Source organism: Hemicordylus capensis, chromosome 2, assembly GCF_027244095.1.
Source record: "Hemicordylus capensis ecotype Gifberg chromosome 2, rHemCap1.1.pri, whole genome shotgun sequence".
Taxonomy (NCBI): Eukaryota; Metazoa; Chordata; class Lepidosauria; order Squamata; family Cordylidae; genus Hemicordylus; species Hemicordylus capensis.
In genome coordinates this window covers 409,771,286-409,795,859 of record NC_069658.1, presented here as the reverse complement: position 1 = coordinate 409,795,859, position 24,574 = coordinate 409,771,286, and the positions used below count along the sequence as shown (strand labels likewise).

General features: G+C 45.9%; 1 protein-coding gene across 3 annotated transcripts in view; it reads left to right on the top strand.

Annotated features, from left to right (window-relative positions):
- The window catches only part of LOC128344094 (ABC-type organic anion transporter ABCA8B-like), a 129,005-nt gene that overhangs the window by 25,354 nt on the left and 79,077 nt on the right, over positions 1 to 24,574 (top strand). For all 3 annotated transcript variants that reach the window (XM_053293592.1, XM_053293589.1, XM_053293590.1), the window contains 11 exons: positions 1,895 to 2,121; positions 3,898 to 4,036; positions 6,968 to 7,153; positions 8,159 to 8,291; positions 9,740 to 9,911; positions 11,009 to 11,067; positions 12,780 to 12,890; positions 15,428 to 15,603; positions 16,071 to 16,190; positions 17,667 to 17,805; positions 21,747 to 21,837. In XM_053293592.1, coding sequence (XP_053149567.1) covers positions 1,895 to 2,121; positions 3,898 to 4,036; positions 6,968 to 7,153; positions 8,159 to 8,291; positions 9,740 to 9,911; positions 11,009 to 11,067; positions 12,780 to 12,890; positions 15,428 to 15,603; positions 16,071 to 16,190; positions 17,667 to 17,805; positions 21,747 to 21,837 — 1,553 coding nt within the window. The remainder of the gene's footprint in view (positions 1 to 1,894; positions 2,122 to 3,897; positions 4,037 to 6,967; positions 7,154 to 8,158; positions 8,292 to 9,739; positions 9,912 to 11,008; positions 11,068 to 12,779; positions 12,891 to 15,427; positions 15,604 to 16,070; positions 16,191 to 17,666; positions 17,806 to 21,746; positions 21,838 to 24,574) is intronic.

The following is a 24,574-nucleotide window of genomic DNA, read 5'->3' as shown; positions in this document are numbered from 1 at the left end:
GCAGGCTCCTCTTGTCCCCCTGGCAAGACACCAGAGAAGCCCTCTGTGAACCACCAGTGGGCAGAACGCGGAGGTGGTACTGGCTGCTCCATTGGTGCCACTGCCAGAGGAACCACACTGCTGGACTGGGAAGAAGTGGTGGTGGTGTCACTGCTGCTGGGAGTGGAATGCGCTCTGCCAGGCTCCACACCAGCCCTGTCTTCCTGGTCACCTGCACCTACACCTAGCCTCTTCTGCTCTGCACACCTGATGTGCTCGACCAGGAGATCCCTCCACCTGGGCAGCTGGTCAGGGGTGACAGCTCTGCCCTTCATTCTTGGGTATCAGATGCATGCCAGGACATGCCATGCAGATGCACCCAAGGGTGTTGTGAGCTGTTGCACTACCCCAGCCCTCAGCCAACCTGCCAGGGCAATTGCATCCCCAGTGGTCAGAGTGGCCTGGAGATTACCCATGGCCTTCACAAAGAGAAGACCAGTGGGCAAAGCCTGGCTCAGAGTAGCTGCCTCAGTACTCTCAGGCTGCCTCAGTACACAAGCTGTTCGTGGCAGCATAGAATGGCTTGAGTACTAAGACCAGCTCGGAAATGAGCTGCCAGTCCACACTGGAGAGGTCACACACATCCAAGCCACTATGCCTTGCTAGGCTGAGGAGACAATTCTCAGCAGATCAGCCCATGCTTTCCTATACCAATCTGAAGGCTGGAAGGGTGGGAAATTCAAATCAATGTTAAACACAAAATGGAGACTGACTCAGAGATCACCACAAAATGGAGGTCTGAAACAACAAAGCTTTCAGAGCAAAACAAAACAAACCAGGGACGATTTGTTTTGTTTGACAAAACTTTTGGAAGGTGCAAACAGGCGATTTGTTTTGTATACAAATTGCCTAAAATGGCTTGATTCGGGTACAGATCGTTCTGTACCTGAAAAGTTTTGCACATCCCTATTTGTTTTTCATTCCTTCCCCAAGTTTGTATTTTTTCCAAATTGGATATTGGGAGAAAAAAAGGACATGATGTTTCCCCCCTGAATTTTGCTTGGTTCTCCTCCAAGCCTGCAGTGATTAAATATAAATTTGATTAAAGCCCTATGGGACAATATCAAGGGATAATAATCACACTTTTACATTTCTTGTTATACATGACAATACAGTCTCACTCATAGTGACAGTTCTATAATCCTCTCTGATCTCTCTCTGTAGAACAGGGCTAATTGTGACAGGGTCAGTGTGTAGGAAGGCTAGCAGCAGCCCACACCCAGGTTTCTGGGCCTCCGCTGCCACAGCCTCGCTCCTGCAGACCTTGACTTACCTGCTTCTGCTGCCGTTCCGCCACCACAACCCCACCTGGCTTCTGAAACCCCACATGTTTTTGCACCTGCTGCTGCCACCATCAACTTGCTGCCCACCCACCTAGTTCCTGAAAAACATTACTACTGCTGAACCGCCACAGACCGGCCATCCCTTGGCTTCTGTGGGTCCTCCTGAATGCTTCTGTTGCCAACTGCAATGTGAAATAATGACACTGAAGCCAGTAATAGTGGTATTCAGGAAGGCCTCAGGAAGTGAAGTGGTTGGGTAGTCTGCAGGCAGGGCATCAGCAGCAACATTTTGCAGGGCCAGCCAAGACTGGTTGACTAGTTGGCGGTGACAGCAGCCATGAAAAACGGTGGGGCTGCAGAGGCCAGGCGGGTGGTGGCCGGTTTGCAGAGGTGGAGCTAGGCAGATGGTGAGGTTTCAGCGGCCAGTGATCACAGGACATGTGTGAACATCAGTAGCTATGTCCCTGGAGAGGGTTCTTGTGGCAATGCCAGGAATTGTGGAATAGTTTGCAGTTTAAAAACTACTGTGGAAATTATCAATAATTTCATAATATTTTGCCCTTTTCTTCCAGCTGATCACCAGTCATTCTGTTTGGGATGAAATGAAATCAACTAGTGGCATCCGATTGAGTTCACCTGCTCTCCTGCTTACAGATAGCCTGAGCTATTCACTATTCCATTTGTTTATAACAATATGCTTTTCTCCATTTATGTACTTCTTGTCACAAAATGTTTCAAGGGAAAAACGGAAGCTAAAGGAGGTGATGAAGACAATGGGGTTACGAGATATGGCGTTCTGGTGAGCCATGAAATTAGCTGGTATTCTTTTCTTAGTGGGAGTAAATAGTATCTTGATAAAGATGAGATCATGAGCTGAGTCTCACAATCTGTGAGACCTGGTTTCTTCGGTTGAGCGGGGAGAGAGCCCTGGGCGGCCGGATCAGTCGCCCACACGATTGCCGGCTCCGTGACAGAGCCAGCGGGGGCTGGGGAGCTTGGGGGCCGCATGGCCCCCGGAAGCCCCGGTATGCCCAGCGCAAGCGTGCAGGGCATACTGGGGAGACCCCCAGAGCCGGGATGCGGCTTTTCGCCTCCCCTCTGGGGGTCTACTTGCGAGTAGCCATGTCATGGAGCTGCGCTGTGGCTACTCACGACCAGATAGCCCGGGATTGCGGAGTGCTTGCTCCGCAAACCCGGGCTATGGGGAGGGCTACAGGAGCGGGTTATCCGCTCGGGAAACACTGGGCTTGCAGCTGAGCCCGGTGGTTCTCGCAATCGGGAAAAATCGGGCTAGGCTTTCCTAGACCGATTTTCCCCGATCATCAGAATAGCCCCAATCTGTTTTAGCTGGAATAATTAACAGGTGGTTCCATTAATTATTGGAAATTATTATTAGGTGGAAATCATGATGGTGGTTCTTGCAGGGACATGAAACTCAACAGTGTTACGTAAGAAAAAAGAGAAAGGAGATATACCTTTGTTTATGTATTTATGTTGTGCACGTAAAGACTAGCCTGGCATGGCAACTACTCTATGCACTCTTTCGGCAGAGTAAACTTTACACTGGAAACAATAACCCCGTGTTGAGTTTTCCACCCCCTCCACATTCCTGTTCAGGAGTAATTACCTGTGCTGTGATCAGTGGCATAGGGAGCCCTGTAGTGGCCAGTGTTCTGGACCACAGGCACCCCACTCCCTCCCATTATAACGTGGAGGCCTAGCACTGGCCCCTCTGTGCTGCCCCTGCCTTGCCACCTCCTCTTTTGTTGCTGCTGCTGCTGCTGACAGTCTTCCTTTCCTCTGCCTCCTCTTCCTCTAGCTTCCCCTTCCTGCTCCCCCCGTCTCTGTTGCCTGCCTGTCACTTTGTGCCAGCTCCTGCCGATGAGTGGATGGATCAGTTGTTTCCTCTTGTGCATGAGCGAGAGAAGCAGCAGCGTGGCACCCACCCTCTGGCTCCCAAGAGATGACTGGGAATGTGATGGTGTGGACACCCGTCGCCATTCCCAGTTGACTCTTGCCAGCAAGAGGGTGGATGGGTTGCTTCTTCTCTTGCTCATGCACAAGAGGGAATACCTGATCTGCCTGCTAGCCAGCAGGAGCCAACCTGAGGCAGGCTGCAGAGGCAGGAGGAAGTGGGAAGCCAAGCCAAGCCAAGGCAAGGCAGGGGGCGACACAGAGGGCCAGCACCGGGCCCCCAACATGATAATGGAGGGGTGTAGGGGGCTTGGCGCTGTCCCACATGATAATAGAGGGAGGCAGGGCAGCTCCTCAGGTGTAGGCAGCTCACATTCTTCAGATGCACCTGCCCAGTTACAACGATGGCTGTGGTGTCATCATGTTGTGGATTTCCCTGCCTCCACTCCACATCCTTGGCTGCTCTGGCTATGAGTGGACCATACGGATCTCCACAGGAACACTCTATCACTTGTGATCCTAGAAAACAACCTTAGTAGACACTATGTTCATATGCAGAACTTGTTCAATGAAATATGTCACCTTTCCCCTCTGATTATGCTAAGAACGTGCTCCAAAGTGAAAACTGTCAAGAAGGCTAACCATGTCTTTTTATTCGTAGGCTGTCCTGGGGTTTGCTGTATGCTGTGTATCTTTTGATCATGTCCTGCATGCACATGGCTCTTACAAAAAGCATTTTTTACCCCACAAGCACCTTTTCTGCAGTATTCCTTTTGTTCTTCATTTATGGCATATCATCTGTAAGTTTTCGGCCTTAGTTTTACAAGTCTTACAAGTCCTTCATGCAGTACCAAAATTAAGCAAAATGCTTAATGTCCTGCTTAATTTTTTTCTCCATCACTCGAGGAGGGTATTCAGAATGGAGTATTCTTCCCACTCTGGATACTCTCCATCCATTGATGAGGGGAAACAGTTGTGGCAAGTCTGATGGAAAAGTGGGGGGGGGAATCCTTGGGGAACTAAATGAAGAAAATTGGAGAGAGAGCAGAACTTTTACTTTATTTCAATATCTTTCTTTCTTTATTTCATATACTGCCTTACCCCAAAGGCTCTAGGTGGTTTAACTGCTCTGTTGAGGAAATGATGCCAACAATGGCGCCAGATGGAGAGATTTGAATATTGCCTTTGTGGGGATGCCCTGTGTTTAGAGAATGGAGGTAGTTGAGGACTCCCCCCCCCCCTATCCTTGAATTACTGGCTGTTATCAGTAGCAGCCAGTGAGGCCAGCTCTGGGCAGGGCAGGGGAGCATGAGGGCAGAAGGATATGACTTTTAAAAATGCCAAACTTGCCCATCATCAGCACTCGACGTCCTTAGGGAATGGGTGGTGACATGTCGTGGGGAGGCTACCCTAACTCCGTCACTCAGCTGGCCTCTGCACATGTGCAGCAGCCATTTGAGTGGTCAGCATAGCATGTTTGCTGTGTTGACAACTCAAATGGCTGCCACACATGCGTGGAGGCCAGCTGAAGGATGGGGGTGGAGCAGCCTTTAGGATGCTAGTGGCTGGTGGTAGGTCAGTTTACATTTTTTAAAGTTTTATCCCGGAGACCTCACGCGCCCCACCCCACCCCCAGCCAGTGCTCAGGCTGTGCAATTATATGTGACCACTATTGAGCATTCTCAGAAGGATTTATGATAGGAGAGCAAGGAGCCCAAGTAGTCAGATTTCAGACTAAAACCCCTGTTGTCCTATCAGAATATCAGGGGAAAAACGGCCCTGCTGCTTCAAAGAGACTACAAAGAGACTTTTTCTTCAAGTTGGCTAAGGCCTGGTTTTTAAGGACTGTACTCCCAAAATGGGGGGGAGGGGGAGGAACTCACATACTCCAGAACGCACCCATTGGGCCAGTGTCTCTCCAAGCCAGTTTATGGCTGGTTTGTAAGGACTGCACCTGTGGAATCGGGGGAGAGCAAGTGGGGCTCATTCATTCATTCATTTAATATATTTCTATACTGCTCCAAACTTATGTCTCTGGATGGTTTACAACATTGCTGGGGATAGTTTGCAACAGGGCTTGCTGGGGAGTTACTTTGGACCGCCATACCCTGATTTGGGGGGGGGGCAGCACTTCTGGTCTCTCTAAGTCAGTTCCTAACCTGCTTTTCAGGTGCTGCACCCCCAGAATCAAGGGGTGGGTGGTAGCCCCGCAGCAATCACCCACTGGCCCACTTGGTGTTTCCTGGGGGGTTACCTTGCTGCCCCTTGATTTTGTGGGTTCAGTTCTTAAAAACCAGCCCCGGGACAGCTTGGAGAGACACTGGTCCAATGGGACGTTCTCTCAAAACTGGCTTCTGATAAGATTTATCAGTTCAGTGCCCTCCATATACCAATTATTATAGTGTTTGGGTCAGGGGCCCTATTGGCTTCCCCAATATTTTTCTTCATTATCATTATCAGTACTGCACTGACCTGATATTTCTTTTGGTGCATGGGCCTACTGGCCTCAACTGCCTGACATCCAGTGTTGTGTTAGGAGGGCAGAGCAGAAGCTGTACCCTTGCAGCAAAGGCTGCTCCCAGATCAGCGAAAGGCTTATCGAACAGCAGAACAGACACACAGGAGGAGGGAGAGAGCAATTTTCACCGCTCTCCCCTCCCACTAAAAGTGCTACCATAGTATACTTCCAAAAATATGTCCTTGAGGGTTGCATGATGCTCAGGGACATATTCCTGTTACCAAAATAGCCCTTTGATACTTGTAAGCCAAAGGGGCAGCAAGGGGGCAGAGCACTATCAGTGCTGGCTCTGACCTGTACTGATCACCACTGGCAAGAGCAAACCCAGATAGTAATCGGGTAGTTCAGGAGTGGAAAGTGGGTACAAGTGGGTTTAATAACAAAAAGTATTCATTGGTCCAGCTCTGAAATTTAGTGGCTTTCTACACAATGGTGGCGGTTAATGACCAAATGCAGTTTCAGAAAATTAATGGATAACTGACAGCTTTGGAGTTGGAGCAGGTTTCTGAAGGATATTATTGGGACAAAATAAGCATGTGTACAGTCTTCAAATAGGGGTGTGCATGGGACCACCACACTGTGGTCCGGCACTGGGGTAGGGGGTAGCTTTAAGAGCGGCGGGAGGGTTTACTTACCCCTCCCGCCACTTTCCTGCTCTGGCGCCGTAATGTTCAGAGTAATTGGGGTGGCAGGATACCTCCCTGCCACCCCTTCCCCGCTGCTGCTGTGCAAACATCCCAGTAGTCCTTTGCGTGCGCGCACCTTGTGTGCGCGCTTCACATCTCTGACGTGCGCGCACGCGCAAAGGACTACTGGGAAGTTTGCACAGCAGCAGCGGGGAAGGGGCGGTAGGGAGGTATCCTGCCGCCCCAATTACTTTGAACATTATGGCGCCAGAGCGGGAAAGCGGCAGGAGGGGTAAGTAAACCCTCCCGCCGCTCTTAAAGCTACCCCCCACCCCCAAACCAAACCACCAAAGTCCGGACCGGACCGGTCCGGAGGCCTTTACAATGGCCTCCGGACTAGTCCGGGCCCATCCCTATCTTCAAACATGATGGTGTACATTTGCATGTACATACACAGGTATTTTTCCAGCATTCATCGACAGCCATGGGTGGGGGGCACCATGCATGAGGCAGGTTTCTAAATATTGCTTATTGAACTTAGTTTAATCCATTTATTTGTTTAATCAGTGTGTCCTTCTTTTTTGCAGATCCATTTCTGTTTCATGATCAGTGCTCTCCTAAAGAAGCCTAAATCCACTTCCTATGTTGTTTTCCTCCTCACCGTTTGTTTTGGAGCCCTCAGCCTTACCACACTCTTCATGACTATTCCTGCACCTTTGGAATGGACATTTAGCATCTTCTGCCCTTTTGCCTTTGGTGCTGCAGTTACAAAGGTAGAGTGCTGCTCCGCTGTATTTGGGATGAAGAATTCCACATATGCCAACCCAGCCTGGTAATGCTGATTGTGAACATGCTTAACAGATGGCAATGAAGAGAGATCCCAGTCATCATGGTGGTTTATGCAGTTTCATTCCCCACCCCAAGCTGCTCTGACAGCAAATGCAGTGCCGGTGCCAGGTTCATAGGATACCTTGGCCCTAGTGTCTTTCCGGGCTCCTTGGTGGTGGAGAAGGGATGATGAGGCAGCAGCACGGGCAGTCACCACTTTTTAAAACTTCTAATGCAATTGCCTTGCCATTGTGTCACTGGATGCAATGATGGGAGTGGGGGCTCCGAATTATAAGGAAAGGAAGACCATGGTCACTGGCAGTGCTGCCAAAGAGCACTCTAAACCACTGCCGCTGAGACGTCCCAGGTAAGCCTCCACCAAACCATCTGGGGAGCTTCCTTTAGCAGTGGTGACGGTGCTGGTTTGGAGAGCTCTTTGGCAGCTGGTCTGGTAGCTGCCATCTTCCTTTCCCTACAGGGCAATACCCCACAATAGCCACGGGATGCAATGGAGGGGTCATGACATTCTAGGTAAAAAAAAAAAGTTTGCAACCACCCAGCACAGCTGTTGAAGTGAGCTCCAAGCCACTGCTGCTGCGAAAGTAAACCCTCACAAAGGTTTGAGGTAGGCTTATGTGGGTGGAAGAGGCAGCAGCTTCTAGCGCATCCCAGGGGCTGTTCACATCAGCCGTAGACCCTTTGATGGCCAGTTCCTGAGTTCGCCAACCCCTGACATAGACCCCGAGTGGAATATGCAGAAATCTGTTTGTGGGTGCAAGTGATGCTTGCCTCCATTTAATTCTATTGCTTTCTTCACTGGAATGTGATCCATGCTTAAGTCAACAGGGGGTTAGATTCTGAACATTAGTTGGCCTCACTGAGGGCCATATTTTGTTCTTGCCCATATGGCTCTGAGCCCAAAGAAATTAGACTTTGTTCTTTTCACACAGGTTTCCTTTTTTAACAAATACGGAAAAACCTTCTCTTTGTCTAGCCTCATGGAAGAGTTCCATTTTCATGCCCTGCTTTTTGACAGTGTTTTATACATGTTGCTGGCTCTTTATTTTGACAAGGTTGTGCCTGGTAAGTATAATATAACTAATCCATGCTAACTTACACTTCGAATTTCTTCAAAGTCCATTTCATTATCTCAGCTGCATCTCTTTGGAATGGATTGTAAGTATGGAATCCATCAGTGAATGGTGAGAGCAATGCCACATTGTTTGAGGTGGGGGTTTAACGGCATGAAGAGCCTTTCTTCAGATTTTGCTAAAACTTATTTATTTATTTTCTATACCGCCCTTCCAAAAATGGCTCAGGGGGGTTTACACAGAGAAATAATAAATAAATAAATAATAAGATGGATCCTTTAAACTTCAGTTTAAGATCTTGAAAACAAAAGTATTGCTCAAGTGTAGACATGAAGACATACTGTGTTATATCAGAAGAAAGTGAGTCATGACTAAGTCAAAGTGCTGGTCTTGACCTTTTAGGCCCTACATGGCTTGGACTCCATCTATTTGTCGGACCATATTCACCCATATGTATCTGCCAGGACTCATCGCTCATCATCTTGAGCCCTGCTCATGGCCCCACCATTGACTAAGATTGGGTTGGCAGTGACAAGAGAGACAGGGCCTTTTTGGTTGTGGCCTCTTGGCTTTCAAATGCCCTCCCGAAGGAGCTTCACCATGCTCCTTCCCATAGGGTTTTCTAAAAAGATCTCAAAACCCGCCTGTTTAGAGAGGCTTTTATATTGGTTTTTTATTTTTAATTGGGTTTGTTTTAATTGATTTTATTCTGTGCTGCGTTTTATTTGTTTCATTGTTTTAAATTTTATATTCCTTTTACTGTTGTGAGCCACCTCGAGCAGTATGGCATTGGAGGGGTGGGATATAAATATTTAAAACAAATAAGTAAGTATGTCTCGCTGGTAAAATCCAGCTGAAATTGTTCCCGATTAGTCCTGTTGAAACCCAGTAGTCCTTTAGAATAACTCCTGAGCAGAATTTGACTAAGTTAATCTGGGTGTCAGCGACTGAAATGTAAATGAACCAAAAGTAACCAGTCCCACTGGTTTCTGAAACATTGCTCATTTCAGTGGGGATTAGTCATGATAAACTTTATCTGAATACAACTCCTTGTGACTTTAGCCCTTGATTCCTTGTCCAGCTTCAATCTTTTTTTTTAAAGCAGCGAGATGTTAAAAATAGTAAATATTTTCAAGTTTTTCTTTTGTTGAAATGATCCAAGTGATGCAGTTTGCCACCAGTCTAGTCACCCGTTGAATAATCTCCTGCTTGAATTACAGACTATCTCGCATTTCTTTCCCCAACTCAGAGCAGCTCTCCCTATTCACCCCAGCATAGTCTCCTCTACCATGGCTGTTGCTGGCGTCATAAAACTTGAAACACTTGTTTATGCAGAAGTGGCAAAGACGGTTCATTTTGAAGTGGGTTACATCTTTAATGCCAAGAGTAACTATTTACAGTAACTGTTGATCTTTTGCTTTTTTGTTTTTGTCGTATTAGACAAATATGGAGTGCCTTATCCTCCCTTGTTTTTCCTAAAGAAGTCACACTGGTTTAAATCAAGAAGTGGCTATAGTCGTGATGCTCCTACAGATGAACAAAGCCATGGTCATCTCTTCAGTGATAACATGGAAGCTGTGCCTCCTGAATTTGATGGGAAGGAAGCCATCAGGCAAGTGACACTATTGAACAGGAAATGTGGACCATACATGTTGCTAGCATATTGTAAGTGCTGTTATTTTACAGATAATCTTGTGCATTTTCCAGGATCTATGCAGCCAGCATAGCATAGTGGTTAGAGTGTTGGACTAGGACCGGGAAGACCTGAATTTGAATCCACATTCAACCATTAAACTTACTGGGTGACTCTGGGCCAGTCATTTATCTCTCAGCCTAACCTACCTCACAGGGATGTTGTGAGGATAAAAATAAGCATGTACACTGCTCTAAGCTCCTTCTTCCTGAGGAGGAAGAGTGGGATATAAATCTAAAAAATGAAAATGAAATGAAAAATATATATAGTTTTTGCTTTCATAGAGTTTCAAGAAAGATTGTTTTGCTTCTCAAGAGAATGCCATATATAGAATGGTATTGCTGCCAGAGGCGTAACTAGGGAAAACGGCGCCCGGGGCAAGCACTGAAATGGCGCCCCCCCACCGTGCCCCCCCACTGCCCCCCCAACCTACTACATTATACTTAGGTTTTTCCTCAGAAGCTCTCGCCGCCGCTGCCAAGCCAGGCCACTGACTGGCCGCCAGGCACCAGCAAAGCAATGCGGGAGGGGGGGCGCGCAGGCGGCGCGGAAGGGGCCGCTCGTGGGGAAGGGGGCACCGACGCGCTCCCTTGACTGCTGCAGCGCTGCTGCACTGAGCAGGAAACATTTGTATTAACAAAAAATTTAAAAAAAAATTAAAAAATTGGTCATGGCGGTGCCCCCCACGTGACCAGAAAAGATGGCGCCCGGGGCACGTGCCCCCCCTGCCCCCCCTATAGTTACGCCTCTGATTGCTGCTGTTTAAACATGGAGGAGACTCAGGTTTGTGGACCAGGCTGTATATCATTGGGAATGGCAACCAGCCGATCACATGCCAGTGGAAAATGCACCCCACAAGTGACACTTCCAGTGATGTCCCAAAAGCTAAATGTGGCTTGTGGCTGCAGGTCTACATAGGCTGGGCCTTTCTCCCATGGAAACAATGTTAGTGGGGTAACTGTGAGACTTGTGTCTGGAATTCAATGATGTCAATGAATTGCCTCTCAATTTTTTAGACTAAACAATATTAAAAAAGCATATCAAGTGGAGGGCACAAAAACAGAAGCTTTGAGAGGTAAGCTATTTTAATTGTATTCTCTCCTTCCTTTCTACAAGATGCATTTCTAATTCTTTTCCTAAAATGCTTTATAATTTCTGTGGGTGTATTGACTCTTTCTCTTTTAATTGTGGTGGAAGTTTGCTCTACCTTTAAGCAGTTTACAGTGCTCAAATGCATTTGGAGGAGCAAATACTGGAGTCTTCCACTGACTTTAGCAAACCTGTTTATTTACAGAATTACAACTCATGAAGGAATTGTAGGAAAGTCTCAGTCGATTCACCCTCACAATCATGGGCCAATACGGAGAGGGCTTTTCCCTCTTTAGACAAGCCCTATTGGATCCATGAGTGACAGGGTGTGGGGGTGAGTGACATGGTGGGGGCGGGACTTCCTCCCCTTCACCTCTCTGCTTTCAGGTACAGAGAGAGCCTAAGGTTTCTCCTTAGAGCAGTGGCACTCTGAGGGAGGTACCTCTGTGGGAGGGTGCACATTTCCCTCTGAGCCCTCCTGAAAGTTTCAGGAGGGGAGAGTGCAAAGTTTCAGGAAAGAGTTTGGAATATCATAATCCAGAGAGAAATGTGGATGAGGAACATTTTGAAAGCATCTCTAGCTTGGTGTGGCATATTCAAGAAAATGAAACAGTGTGACTTCTGGTACCTTGTTACTTTTGGAACTTACATGGTTCTCAAACTGTGGGTAGCCCCATGCCCCAGGGAAGAGTGCAAAGTTCTTGCCAGCAGAAATAATTCATAACCAAGAAGGCTTTTGGCAACCAGAACTGTCCTTTTGGCTCCCTGGAACTCCCAGGTTGCCAACTTTCCACCGTGGCAAGAGTTTTTAATTGATTCAGCCATGATCATGCAGGTAGTGGTGTTTCTGACAGGACCTTTTAAAGTGTTACCTTAGCAGAGGGAGAGCAGCCTATTTAGCCTTTACCATGACTGTTGTGGGTGTCTTTGTTGCATTTCTTTTGAGATTTTGAGTCCTTTGGGGACAGAACCATCTTCTCTTGCCTTTAGTCTTGGAACTGTTTTGAGAAGGGTTTTAAAATGGGAAAGTCCTATATATTCCTAATAACAATTTAAAAGGTGAGACAATGGAATGAAGGCTGTGGCAAACTGTGCATGCTCTGCTTTCTGTACATAATTAGTAGACAGGCAGTAGTAGATTCCTAATGCAACAGTTCCACTTACAAATAAGGGGTGCTTCCAGAGGGTGGCTTATTCTCTCCAGTGCAGATTCCAAGGGCAGATGTTATGGAGCCATCCACATGATATTTAAATATGGTTGCATTCCCATAACTAAATTGATCATGGTTAAATAATTAATTGAGATGGGTGAGCTCGCATACTTCTGTGGAGTGGGTCATAAGAACGTGAAGTTTTCCAGCCAATCCCAATTAAATACTGAAGTTAACCAGAATTGGAGCCTGGTTAGCAATCCTAGTTAGATGCATTTTAGCTGAGATGGTCTGGAAATTTCAGGTTCTCACAACCCACTCAGCGGGAGTGCACAGGGCTCGCTGATTGTGGTCAATTATTTAACCGTAATTTAACCAAGAATATGGCCTATATTGCTAAGTTCTTAATGCCATCTGCTAACAATCCATGAAAATGTCATGTCTTTTTCCAAGTTAGAACAACAGAAGCATTGAAAAGATGCAGCTTTTCAATAGGATGTATGGTACATTGCCACTTTTGGAGCTAACATAGTTTCTTGTATACTAGGCTTGTCCCTGAATATTTATGAAGGCCAGATCACCGCAGTGCTCGGTCATAGTGGAGCTGGAAAAACGACCCTCCTAAACATTCTTAGTGGACTTTCCAAGCCATCTGATGGTAAGAAACATGGTTCAATGGTGAATTCAGCTGCCTGTGCAATCTCAACCATGTTTATTCAGAAGCAAGTCCAATTTGTTTCAATGAAACTTATTTCCAGATAAGTTTCTAGAGAGGAGAGCTGGTCTTGTGGTCTAGTCCACCACTGTAAGATATTCCCCCCAGGGGATGGAGCCACTCTGGGAAGAGACAAAGGTTCCAAGTTCCCTCTCTGGCTTGTCCAAGATAGGGCTGAGAGAGATTCCTGCCTGCAACCTTGGATAAGCCGCTGCCAGTCTGTGAAGACAATGCTGAGCTAGATAGACCAATGGTCTGACTCAGTATATGGCAGCTTCCTATGTTCTCCTTAGCAATGCAGGCTGTATATTATCATGTATATTAATTGTAATGGTATTCATAGGATGTTGGGTGCCTTATTATTATTTATTTATTTTTACATTTTATATCTCGCTCTTTCTCCAAGGAGCCCAGATAGGTGTCCTACATACTTAGGTTTCTCATCACAACAACTCTGTGAAGTAGGTTAGGCTGAGAGAGAAGTGACTGGCCCAGAGTCACCTAGTGTCATGGCTGAATGGGGATTTGAACTTGGGTATCCCCGGTCCTAGTCCAGCACTCTAACCACTACACCATGCTGGCTTCGCACCGCAGCAACACACAATCGTAGAACCTTGGTTAGCGCAGCGCTCCCTCCACTAACCTGGATTTAGGGGAGGGCTCCGTAAGCGGGTAACCTGCTTGAGAGCAACCGGGCTTGCCTGCGAGCCCGGTGGTTCTCACAGTCACCAGAAAGTGGGCTAGGCTCCCTTAGCCCACTTTTTGGTGATCGTGAAAATCACCTCTAAGTATTTTGGAGTTAAGCAATAGACTTGGAGGATGCTCGCAATGTGCTTTAAAAGCTCCCCTATGGACACTATGCAGGGATGTTTAGGAGGAAGGCAACGGGGGGAGATACATATTTTTTTCTTTATCACTCCCCAGATCTAATGTTACATGTGTATTTTAACAGGAGAAGAGCAGCTGTCCTTATTCAATCCAGCTGTTGTCCCTTGCAGTGGCTCTTGCTAGTGTCTCCCTTGTGGTTCTTTGAGGACTGTGAGCACCTTTGAAACAGCGAACAATTTTCTCATTATTTTTGCTACATAAACCACTGTGAACTTTGTTGAAAAACTGTATAGGTCTACATATTTATAACAAGAATAATCCCCGTTTAAAGCCAGTAGTCATTGAGAACTAGCCCATGTCTTCTTGCTGTGGTGTGATAAGCAACCACTCCCTTGTGTGACACATTGCTGTGCTAAATGCCCACCCCCCCAGTCACGTGGGTACCTCCCAACTGTGGATGAATCCCCTACTTATTGCTCCAGTCCACCATTCCCCTCTTCCCTTTCATTCCTCTTATCAGATGGCATTAAGAACTTAGCAACGTAGGCCAAGTTCTCACGGCCAGACCGATCACAATTAAATAATTAACCACAATTGGCAAGCCCTGTGCACTCCCACCAAGTGGGTTGTGAGAACCTGAAATTCCAGACAATCTCAGCTAAAATTCATTTAACTAGGTGGCAGCCACTAGGTGGCACAGGGCTAGTAGCTGAAGCCAGGAAGACCAGCCCAGCACTTAAACAGGCATCAGACATTAACTAGTAGTGTGAGGTCACGATCACCCAGGAGGCCAAGCCAAGATTGTCAGGAATCTTAACAAGAGTTCAACAACATGCCAGAGATCAAGCAGACAGTCAGGAATCTGGGTTGAACCAGTAGCCAGATATCAAGAAACACACCAGAGTTTGAAGAAACCGAGTAAACAACCAACAAGTAACTGAGGGAAAACTCACCAGGATCAAGGAGACCTGCTTCAGACAGGAAGGAAGTCTCTTACACACTTCATGACGCAGGTAGATCCAAGGGTTGATCCCTTGCAGCAGGGCTTAAAACCCTGATTCAGTGCAGCAAGCCATCACAAGGGGGCAGCACCCTAGCCTTAGCCAGGTAAAACATGGCAGTGGCTGAGATGTCAATGAGATGGGGGCAGCTTGAGGCAAGTTGCAGTAACTGGAAGCAGGTGCAAGACACCTCCCTCCAGTCCAGAGTTGCCAGAACCTAAGGGGTATACTCATGGGACAAATGGGCCATAAGCCAGAATTTGGCTTTTTAAAAGCTAAATCTGGCCACCTAGCTCCAATCCACGGTCTGAGGTAACTGCCTCACTCAGTCCCACAGACAGGCTGTCTTTGTGGCCTTTACATACTTTTTGAACACCAAGACCATAGATTATGCCTTCATTACAGTTTTCTAATCCAGCCATCTCAGAGTGCTCTGGACTGCTTCCCACAAGTTTATATTTTCAGCAACCAGTGAAACGAGCTAATACAAAAGCTTGCTTGGATCTTCAATCCCTACCTGCCCTCCATCTGAGTGAATTCCTGAAAAGCCTGAGTGGCCAAATAACACAAATAAAGTTACAGTATTCCTTTGTTTTATTCAAAGCTACTTAGTGATTAGACACTGTATTATTTCTTTGCATATGTATACAGGTTCTGCAACGATATTCAAGTACAATATATCTGAAAGGGAAGATATGGAACAAATCAGACAAATAAGTGCTGTTTGCCCTCAATTCAACATCCAGTTTGAATTGTTAACTGTGAAAGAAAATTTAAAGACTTTTGCTAAAATAAAGGGGATTCCATCCACTGATATAGAAAAAGAGGTGGGTATGTATTCTATTGCAAGAGCATCTATTGCACAAACATCCACACCAGCTGCTTAGTTCAAAAGGACCTTCCTTCACTCACTCTTTGTGAAGAGAACAGATGATGCAATTTCTAGCCCATTTCATTTCCCCATTTTCTGCAGTGTTCTACTGAGGTTTTTTCCAGACCTGATATGTGGTTATTTTTGTTTGTTGGTTTGTTTGCCTTTTACAGTATTATAGTAGCACCCTGGGAAATATCAGACAATGCTGATATTAGCCATTTTGCATTGAAACCGAAACGATGAAAGCGTTACAGACAGAGACTGTATTGAATTGGATCAGATGATTGTCCCTATTTGATGCCCAGCCCTAACACACAGCTTGCAATTGTCAGCCAACCAACAGGCTGGAAAAGAGGGTAGGAGAAAATCCCAAACATCCAACACACTAGTGCTTGAGATTTCTCTTTAAATACTTTCCAGGTGCAAATGCTCCTGACCCTCTTGGATATGAAAGTCATTCAAGACACCCAAGCAAATCGTTTAAGTGGTGGACAAAAACGAAAATTAACTCTTGGGATTACTTTCTTAGGAGATCCACAGGTAAGACTCATTGCACAGACTATAAAGTCTATTTGCATTCATTTAACACAATCAAGCAGTAGTGGAGAGGAGAGCTGGTCTTGTGGTAGAAAGCATGACTTGTCCCCTTAGCTAAGCAGGGTCCACCCTGGTTGCATATGAATGGGAGACTAGAAGTATGAGCAATGTAAGATATTCCCCTCAGGGGATGGAGCCGCTCTGGGAAGAGCCAGAGGTTTCAAGCTCCCTCCCTGGCTTCTCCAAGATAGGGCTGAAAGAGACTCCTGCCTGCAACCTTGGAGAAGCTGCTGCCAGTCTGTGAAGACAATACTAAGCTTGATAGACCAATGGTCTGACTCAGTATATGGCAGCTTCCTATGTTCCTAGTGGCTGGTGTGGGTGCCGCTGCAGGGGGGGGGAGAGGCACCCTTAAGCATGAATTATTATTATTATTATTATTATTATTATACATTTTATATCCCGCTCTTCCTCCAAGGAGCCCAGAGCGGTGTACTACATACTTGAGTTTCTCCTCACAACAACCCTGTGAATCAGGTTAGGCTGAGAGAGAAGTGTCTGGCCCAGAGCCACCCAGCAAGTCTCATGGCTGAATGGGGATTTGAACTCGGGTCTCCCCGTCCTAGCCCAGCACTCTGACCACTATACCATGCTGATAAGTAGCTGCTTACCTCTACTCTGGCTGCACCTGCATGTTGCTCTGGGTAGCAGCATGTCTCCCAGCACTCCCTGTGGTGGCAGATCGGCTCTGCCACTCACCTGGCTGCCCCTGGGTGATTGGCTCCATGGAAGCCAGGTGAGTGACAGGTTCAATCCCCTGCCACAGGGAGTACTGGCTGATGCACTGCTGCTCAGTGCAGCTTGCAGTTGTGGCTGGAGTGGAGGTAAGCACCTACTGATTGATGCTTAAAGGTGCCTCTGGTCGCCACCCCTGGCAACACCCACACCAGCCACTACTGCATGTACTGAAGTAATTTTTTCAGCCATTCACCTGTCAGAAAACTGGGATATATGTCCCCGCAGGAAAGGCTTTCAGCTTGAGGACTACTATGTTTCTCTCCTGCATAAATGTCACTGCTCTGTGGCTAGTCTTGGAACTTATCACTTCTAAATTCTGGATGTGAATTGCTATAGTTCTTTGGGAATGCATCTCAAAGTCCGGGAGTCCTTCATTCCACAGAGAAAAAGCAAATTTTGTAAGGTGAGCTATTAAGCAAGTCATCCTCTTGCCTCACCTCCCTTAGAAGATGTCCTTCTGTTCTGGACTCAAAATGAGCTTTCTCTGTAAAGTGAAGATTTCACATCTGCCCTAACTGGAAAGAGCACTATGATTTATTTATTTTTAAACCATTCTTTCTAAAGCCAGAGTTGTGCTGTTTCTTATATTGTCACAAGGAAAGTGAATAAATATTAGTGCTGAATGTTAGTGAAAATGTCTTAACAATTGAATTAAAAATGTCACTACATTCCTGCATGCAGGTCTTATTATTAGATGAGCCAACTATAGGATTGGATCCGTATTCTAGACACCAAGTGTGGGCTCTGCTAAATGAACACAAAGCAAGTCGAGTGACGCTTTTTACTACTCAGTTCATGGATGAAGCTGATATTCTTGCTGGTGAGTATTATATTATTATATTATTATTATTTACATTTTATATCCCACTCTTCCTCCAAGGAGCCCAGCGCGGTGTACTACATACTTAGGTTTCTCCTCACAACAACCCTGTGAAGTAGGTTAGGCTGAGAGAGAAGTGACTGGCCCAGAGTCACCCAGCTAGTATCCTGGCTGAATGTGGATTTGAACTTGGGTCTCCCCGGTCCTAGTCCAGCACTCTAACCACTACACCAAATTCTTCATAGCAAGGTTGCTGAAGAGAATTGAGACAAAGAGAGGCAGGGAGTGACATATTGCTTTGGATTTAGAGTGTTTCTCCCCCACCATGTTGCAATGCACTATATGCACTATTCTTTTTTGTTCCTTTCAATAGAAACAATGTAATAAAAGCAAATATTTTCTATTTCACTGCACAAAGCAGCTACGCTATATAGCAACCCTGGGTACAGAATGTTGGAGTTCCACTGCATCGACCTTTTGCACCAACTATCCTAATGACCACTAGAGGCACTGGGAGTAGAGATAGTGAGTAAGGGTCTCCCTAGCTGTTCTACCTGTCTCTACTCTATGACCCCTGATATGACTCTTCAGGTATTTCCCATTGAGAGTCAGAATCCCTTCCTTTCCTGTTAGAGAGAGCAGATGGAAACATCTCTCTCTCTTCCTACCTATTCATTATGTAGTTCTTTAGTTTAAGGGTTAGGTCTTTCCTATCCAAAGTTATACTTCACCGATAAATCTACTTAATATTTTATTCTACAAGAATCTCCATGTGTCTTCTCTAAATAGCTACAACAACCACACTCTGCAAACTACTCTGTAACTGGAGTTGGTAGCTTCTTTAGTGCTCTGCTAATTAACTGGGGGATTAAAGTTACAACCTCCAACACAAAATCCTTTTACACCTCTCACTAGGATATTTGGGCAAAGTGTTCACTCCTTCCTTCCTTCCTTAGTTTTGCAATGCACCTTTCAGGCTGTAAGTTGACTCACAAAAAGTACAATTTAAAAACAACAACAACATAAAAGACAAATAAAACAGCAGCCTGAAACATGCTAAAAGCATAGTAAACACAGCACCCAGAGAGTTAAAATTGACAGAAACCAGTTAACACTCTTTTGCATAAACTTGGCAGAAGAGGAAGGGTTTTACCATTCTTTTAAAATTTGTCAGACAGAGGTTCTGGTGCACCCCTGCGTTCTTATGATATTTCAGAGGTGCAGTTCCACCACACAACAACAACAACAAAGAAACCAGCTCTGGTTACCACCATCCAAATCTGAGCAAGTGATGAAACAGAGTAGAACCCGTGAGACTGATCTCAAAGGCTGAGTAGGTTCATAAGGGCACAATCAGGCCTCTAGGTACCTCCATCCTGGGTGATAGAGGGTTCTAAATCGTTAACCGCCCAGAGATGAAAGTTTGGGGCGGTGTACAAATCTGATAGATAAATAAATAAAACCAGAACTTTGCAGCTGCTGCTGTGTTTTCACAATGCCACACACCCACAACATTATTGTGACAGTGTTCTGCACCAACTGAAGCTTTTGAATCATCTTCAAAGATCTGCTTTTTCCAAGTAGGGTCACAGCTGGTGAACTAGACAAAGCTGGTAAAAGACAAGCTTGTCACCTGAGCGTCCAGGGACAAAGTTGCAGCCAGGGAAACTCTCAGGTTGCTTGGTCTTTCAAACATAGGCGGAACTGGGGGGGGACAGGGCACGTGCCCTGGGCACATGCCCTAGGTGCCACTGAGGTAGGAGCGCCACGCCAGTTCCTGCCACCCCCACCCCACTGCCCACCTGCCCAGCCCCAGGGCCCCTCAGCCACTTGCCTCCAGCTCCGGCCTAGGATCGGCAGTGAGGCCTAGATCAGAGCAGCCTGCAAACTGCAGAGCTCTTCTCTCCCCGCCTCTCAGCTGATCGGCAGGCGGGTGGGCGGGGCTTCCAGAGAGGCCTCCGAGTAGGCCTCCCTGAAGCCTGAACTCGAGTAGGCTCCAGCAAGCCAGGAAGGAAGGAGGCTGGCAGAGCTCCCTGCAGCAGACCAGACCATCCAGCACAGCCCTTGCAAGGCAGGCTGTGAATTCCTTTTTGTGGTTACCCCCATATATAGGGATCTGCTTGCCATAGGGCTTTGATATGGGTGGTGGGGCAAGACTGAGAAAAATGTGCTGGCTTTAAAAACAAAAACTATCCAAGGCCTATAAGTGGCTTGTTTCATGTCAGAAAATTACAAAAACTTCTGGAATAAATATTTATTCATTCATTCATTCTTTCATTCATTTATAAATGCACTTATGTTCAAGTTCTTTTGCAACCCAGAAGGTCTGAGTGAGAACTGTGAAGCATGTGTTGTGCTTTTATTTTATTTTATTTTTCTTGTGTGTGAACTGCTCCCCAATAACTTGCAGGGACTTCAGGGTAAATCTGGCCAACATGTGAATGCAGCACCTCTATTCCAGAGGAGATGTGTGTTAAAGGGCTTTAAAAGCCTCCTGTGAAAAACCTCCTGGAATCGAACTTGACTGAATTTGTTTAGAATTCTGAGAAAACAAACATAGGCTCACCCTGCATGGTTGAAAGTCTCCTTTGCTAATCTGCAGCGAGGGGCCCATTTTAATAATTCATCTTTCTAGTGTGTTCTAGGAATTAAAAGTAATACAAATGTATAGTACTCAATGTATATCACTATATATTGTGACGTGTGTGTGTGTGTATTCAGTGAAATGTATTTCCAGGCAGCATACTTATTTTGGAATATCAGACTTAAATCCTTGGGGGCCTGGGATGTGTGGAGGCCCTGGACTTTGAGGGGCTGGGGGCCCATTTTAAAATCTCATCTTGGCCCATTCCAACCTTGCTATGCCCCTGGCAGTCACTACACATGGGTTTCTGCACAACACCTGCACAGAAGAAACTTCCATGTAGAAAATGTGTCTCTTGTAAATTGACCCTGAATTTTCCATCCATGACTGGGATATTTGAGAGTTAGAGTCAATAATAAAAGAACAGCACACTGCTTGTGACAGGAAGGGGCAAATTACAATGATTTCTTAGTCTGGCAGGGGCTGGTTTTGGCCCTGGCAGAACTTGGCTGCCTGCTCCTGTTGCAAATACCTCTGTCTAGTGTGGCAAACTAATGTATCCTCCTCCCTCTTGGTGTCAAAGTAAGCACTGGTGTGGTGAATGCACATATACCCCATCATGAGCCAACAGTCATCATAAGACAAAGGCTGGCAGGAATCATTCACTGGTTTATAGACCCCACCACCACCATCACCACCTTCTTCTTCCCCTATTTTGCTAGTGGCTATTTGGGCAAGTGATCCTCTAGGACAAAGTAATGTTTTTTAAAAAGAATGAGATGAGACAGAGAAAATGACACTGGGAATCCTCGCATAACTCCTGACTGTTGTTCTAAGTCTTTTACAGAGATGGCTCATGTTTTCAGGTTTTGATCAACAACCATGTCTAGATGGTACAGCGTTCTTTTTAACAAGGATTTCCAGATATTGTTGACTACAAGTCCCATCATTCCTTTTTGGACAGGGGCGCAATATCAGTGCTTGCCCTAGGCGCTATTTTCCCTAGTTACACCTCTGCTTTCAAAGGAGTGCAGTCTCATCTAGAACAGGTTTCACATCACTGAGAGACTGGATCAGTGTTTCTGCAACCCAGAGCAACTGCATCTTGCTTGGATTAAGCTTAGTTTGTTGGCGCCCACCCTAACCAGACCAGCTTCCAAACCAATTCAGAATATCCCGTGCCTCCGTAGCACCATATATTTTAAGTGACAGGTAGTTTTCTGCACTTCTCCTATCACATATCAAACCATTGTACCTTCTCTTCAGAAGCTTCCTTTTGATGGCTGGCAAATGATTAAGAGAATTTCTTAGTATTGAAGGAGATAGTAACAAAAGGGATTTTGATCTTCTTCCCCAGATCGGAAAGCTTTTATCTCACATGGCATGCTGAAGTGCGTTGGTTCATCTTTGTTCTTGAAGAAAAGATGGGGCATTGGCTATCACTTAAGGTATGCTGAGTCTGGCAGCCTTGTGCTTTATACCTATTTTGCAACAATGTTTATTTCACTTCTAGTAAAACTGCACAGTCACAGATACATTCTTATTCTGATTTGTTGTAGCAATTGACAGCTTTGCTTCACTGCTTCAATCAGCCTCTGCAGGGGTGATGGACCAATTAGAATGGCTCACACACAGAATCTGCTGAGGAATCCACTCAGATTCCATGCAGCCCTTGGGGAGTTTCCCATGTCTAGGACTGGTGACTCTGTCAAAGCCCTGGCAAATTTCTGGAATGTGGAGACAGCCTGGGCTTTCAACACGGTTGCTCCAAATGCCTTCTCTGGCTTGGTAGATCCTCGTCTCTCCTTGGAGCTTAGGGCAACTATTATTTATTTTATTTTATTTTATTTATTTTATTTTATTTTATTTTTTACATTTATATCCCGCTCTTCCTCCAAGGAGCAAGATCAGTGTACTACATACTTAGGTTTCTCCTCACAACAACCCTGTGAAGTAGGTTAGGCTAAGAGAGAAGTGACTGGCCCAGAGTCACCCAGCTAGTATCATGGCTGAATGGGGATTTGAACTCGGGTTTCCCTGGTCCTAGTCCAGCACTCTAACCACTACACCACGCTGGCTCAACTGAGTTGATGGCTAGAGTGACACTGGAGGAATATCCATAATGAAACCAATTGAACAAAAGCCCATTTTAGGGACTACCCTGTGGTGGCAATAAAGACACATTTTCCCACATCCAACATTGTATCTGCTCAATCCAGGCCAGCAGAGTTATTTTGTGTGGTCAATTGATTGCTGCACACTTCCCCCCCCGACCCCCGTTCCCCATATAATGGAGGAGGAACCATCAGTAGCCCACTATGACCAGTTTACATATTGCTTGTATCCATGCTAATTTGGAATCCAGGGATCTGGCAGTTTCAGGAGACTTGCCTTGGGTACTGCCTGGTCCTAATAAATATATTGTGATGGGTTAATTTTAGTTAGTGCAGTCTGAGGAAGTGGAAGAGATCCTTGGCAGTGTGATCCATGAATCATGCATTCAGGATCCTTGCCCTTTGTGGCTAATAAAATCTGCCAGTGGGGATTAGGTAGATGGTTGAAAGTGATTTTTAACTCCTCATTAAGGGCATTATCCTCAAACCTCAAGGAGGAAGTAGTAAGACCACTATTAAAAGCCCTTCCTTGATTGCCTGATGCCTGATTCAATGTACAGTGTATGGTGACTGTGAGAAAGACTTTGGATGATACAGATTATCTAGATCTTTCAAATCTGGCTTCATCCTAGATTTGAGACTGAAACCACCTTGGTAACCCTGCATTGGGAACTAGACAGCGTAAAGGCATCATGTTAGTTCTGCTTGATGTCTTACTGGTGTTCAGTACAATCTACCATGGTTGACTGGTTGATACAGGAGAACCTCATTCATTGTGGACTCACCATCTGTGGTTTCACGTATCTCTGGTCAAGTAATGGACACCCGACCTTGGTATATCCGGGGAAAACTGGCAAAAATTGTTAAACTCACATATCTGTAAGTCGGGGATGGCGAGAAATGACCCCAGACATAATTTCCAGCCAACATTTTGTGTTCAGGAGCCATAGCTCCTTCTATAAAATGACAATAGTGCCATTTTTGGTCAATTTTAGGTGATTTTATGAATCTTGGGGGGCATCCTTGGGTTCCTAAAGGACAGTGGAGCATGCTAGGGCACTTTATTTGGCCTGTTTACTGATTTGGGGTGATTTTTTGGTAGTCTGGGAACCTCCCGCCCCCACATTCCCATAGCCCTAATGCCCTGTTAACCACAGATTCACTATCCACCCCTCCCCGCCATGGAACAGAACCCCCGCAAAAACGGACATTTTCCTGTACTCTGCTGGAAGCATTGTTTCCACTGAAGCATGGGTCCAGTCCTTACTTGAAGGGAGGATCAAAAGTTGCTGCTGCGGGACTTCTGCTTGACACCTTGGCCATGAGCCTATGGGGTCCCACAGGGTTCAGTTTTGCCCCCATACTATTTAATATTTATATAAAACCACCAGGAAAGTGGTCATCAGGACATTTGGGCTGAAGTGTCATCAATATACAAATGACACCCAGCTCTATCTCTGACTAAACTGGGGGTTGGAGGCAGTGATGGGCTGGATTATGGGTTAGTAAACTGATATTGAACTGGGACAAAATGGTGGTGTTGGTCAGTAGCAATCAGCACGAGGGGATTCAACCAACTCTTGATGAGGTTGCACTCCCCTTGAAAGTGCAGGTGCACAGTCTGGAGGTACTGCTGGACCAAGTACTGCTTTTGGATGCTCAGGTGGAGAAGGTGGCCAGGGTTGTCTTTGCACAACTTTGTGTGTTGAGGCAGTGGTGCCCCTTTCTCAAGAATGCAAAACTGGCCAGTTACCCATACCTTAGTCACATCTCAGCTTGATTACTGCAAAACGTTCTACATGAGGCTGCTCTTGAATATTCAGAAACAACTGTGCATTGGCTAGGGTTCTCTCAGGAATAGGTTTGCCAGGTCCTGGTTGTGAAAATAGTCAAGAACTGTCACCGAAGAGGTGGAAATAGTTGGTGCCATTCACACACACACACACACACACACACACACACACACACACGTCTCTAAGAAGTCTCCATTTTGCATTTAAAAACTGCATAAAATTTACATATGAAAATTGGTATAATATATGCATGCTTTGCTAAAAACAGGATAATATGA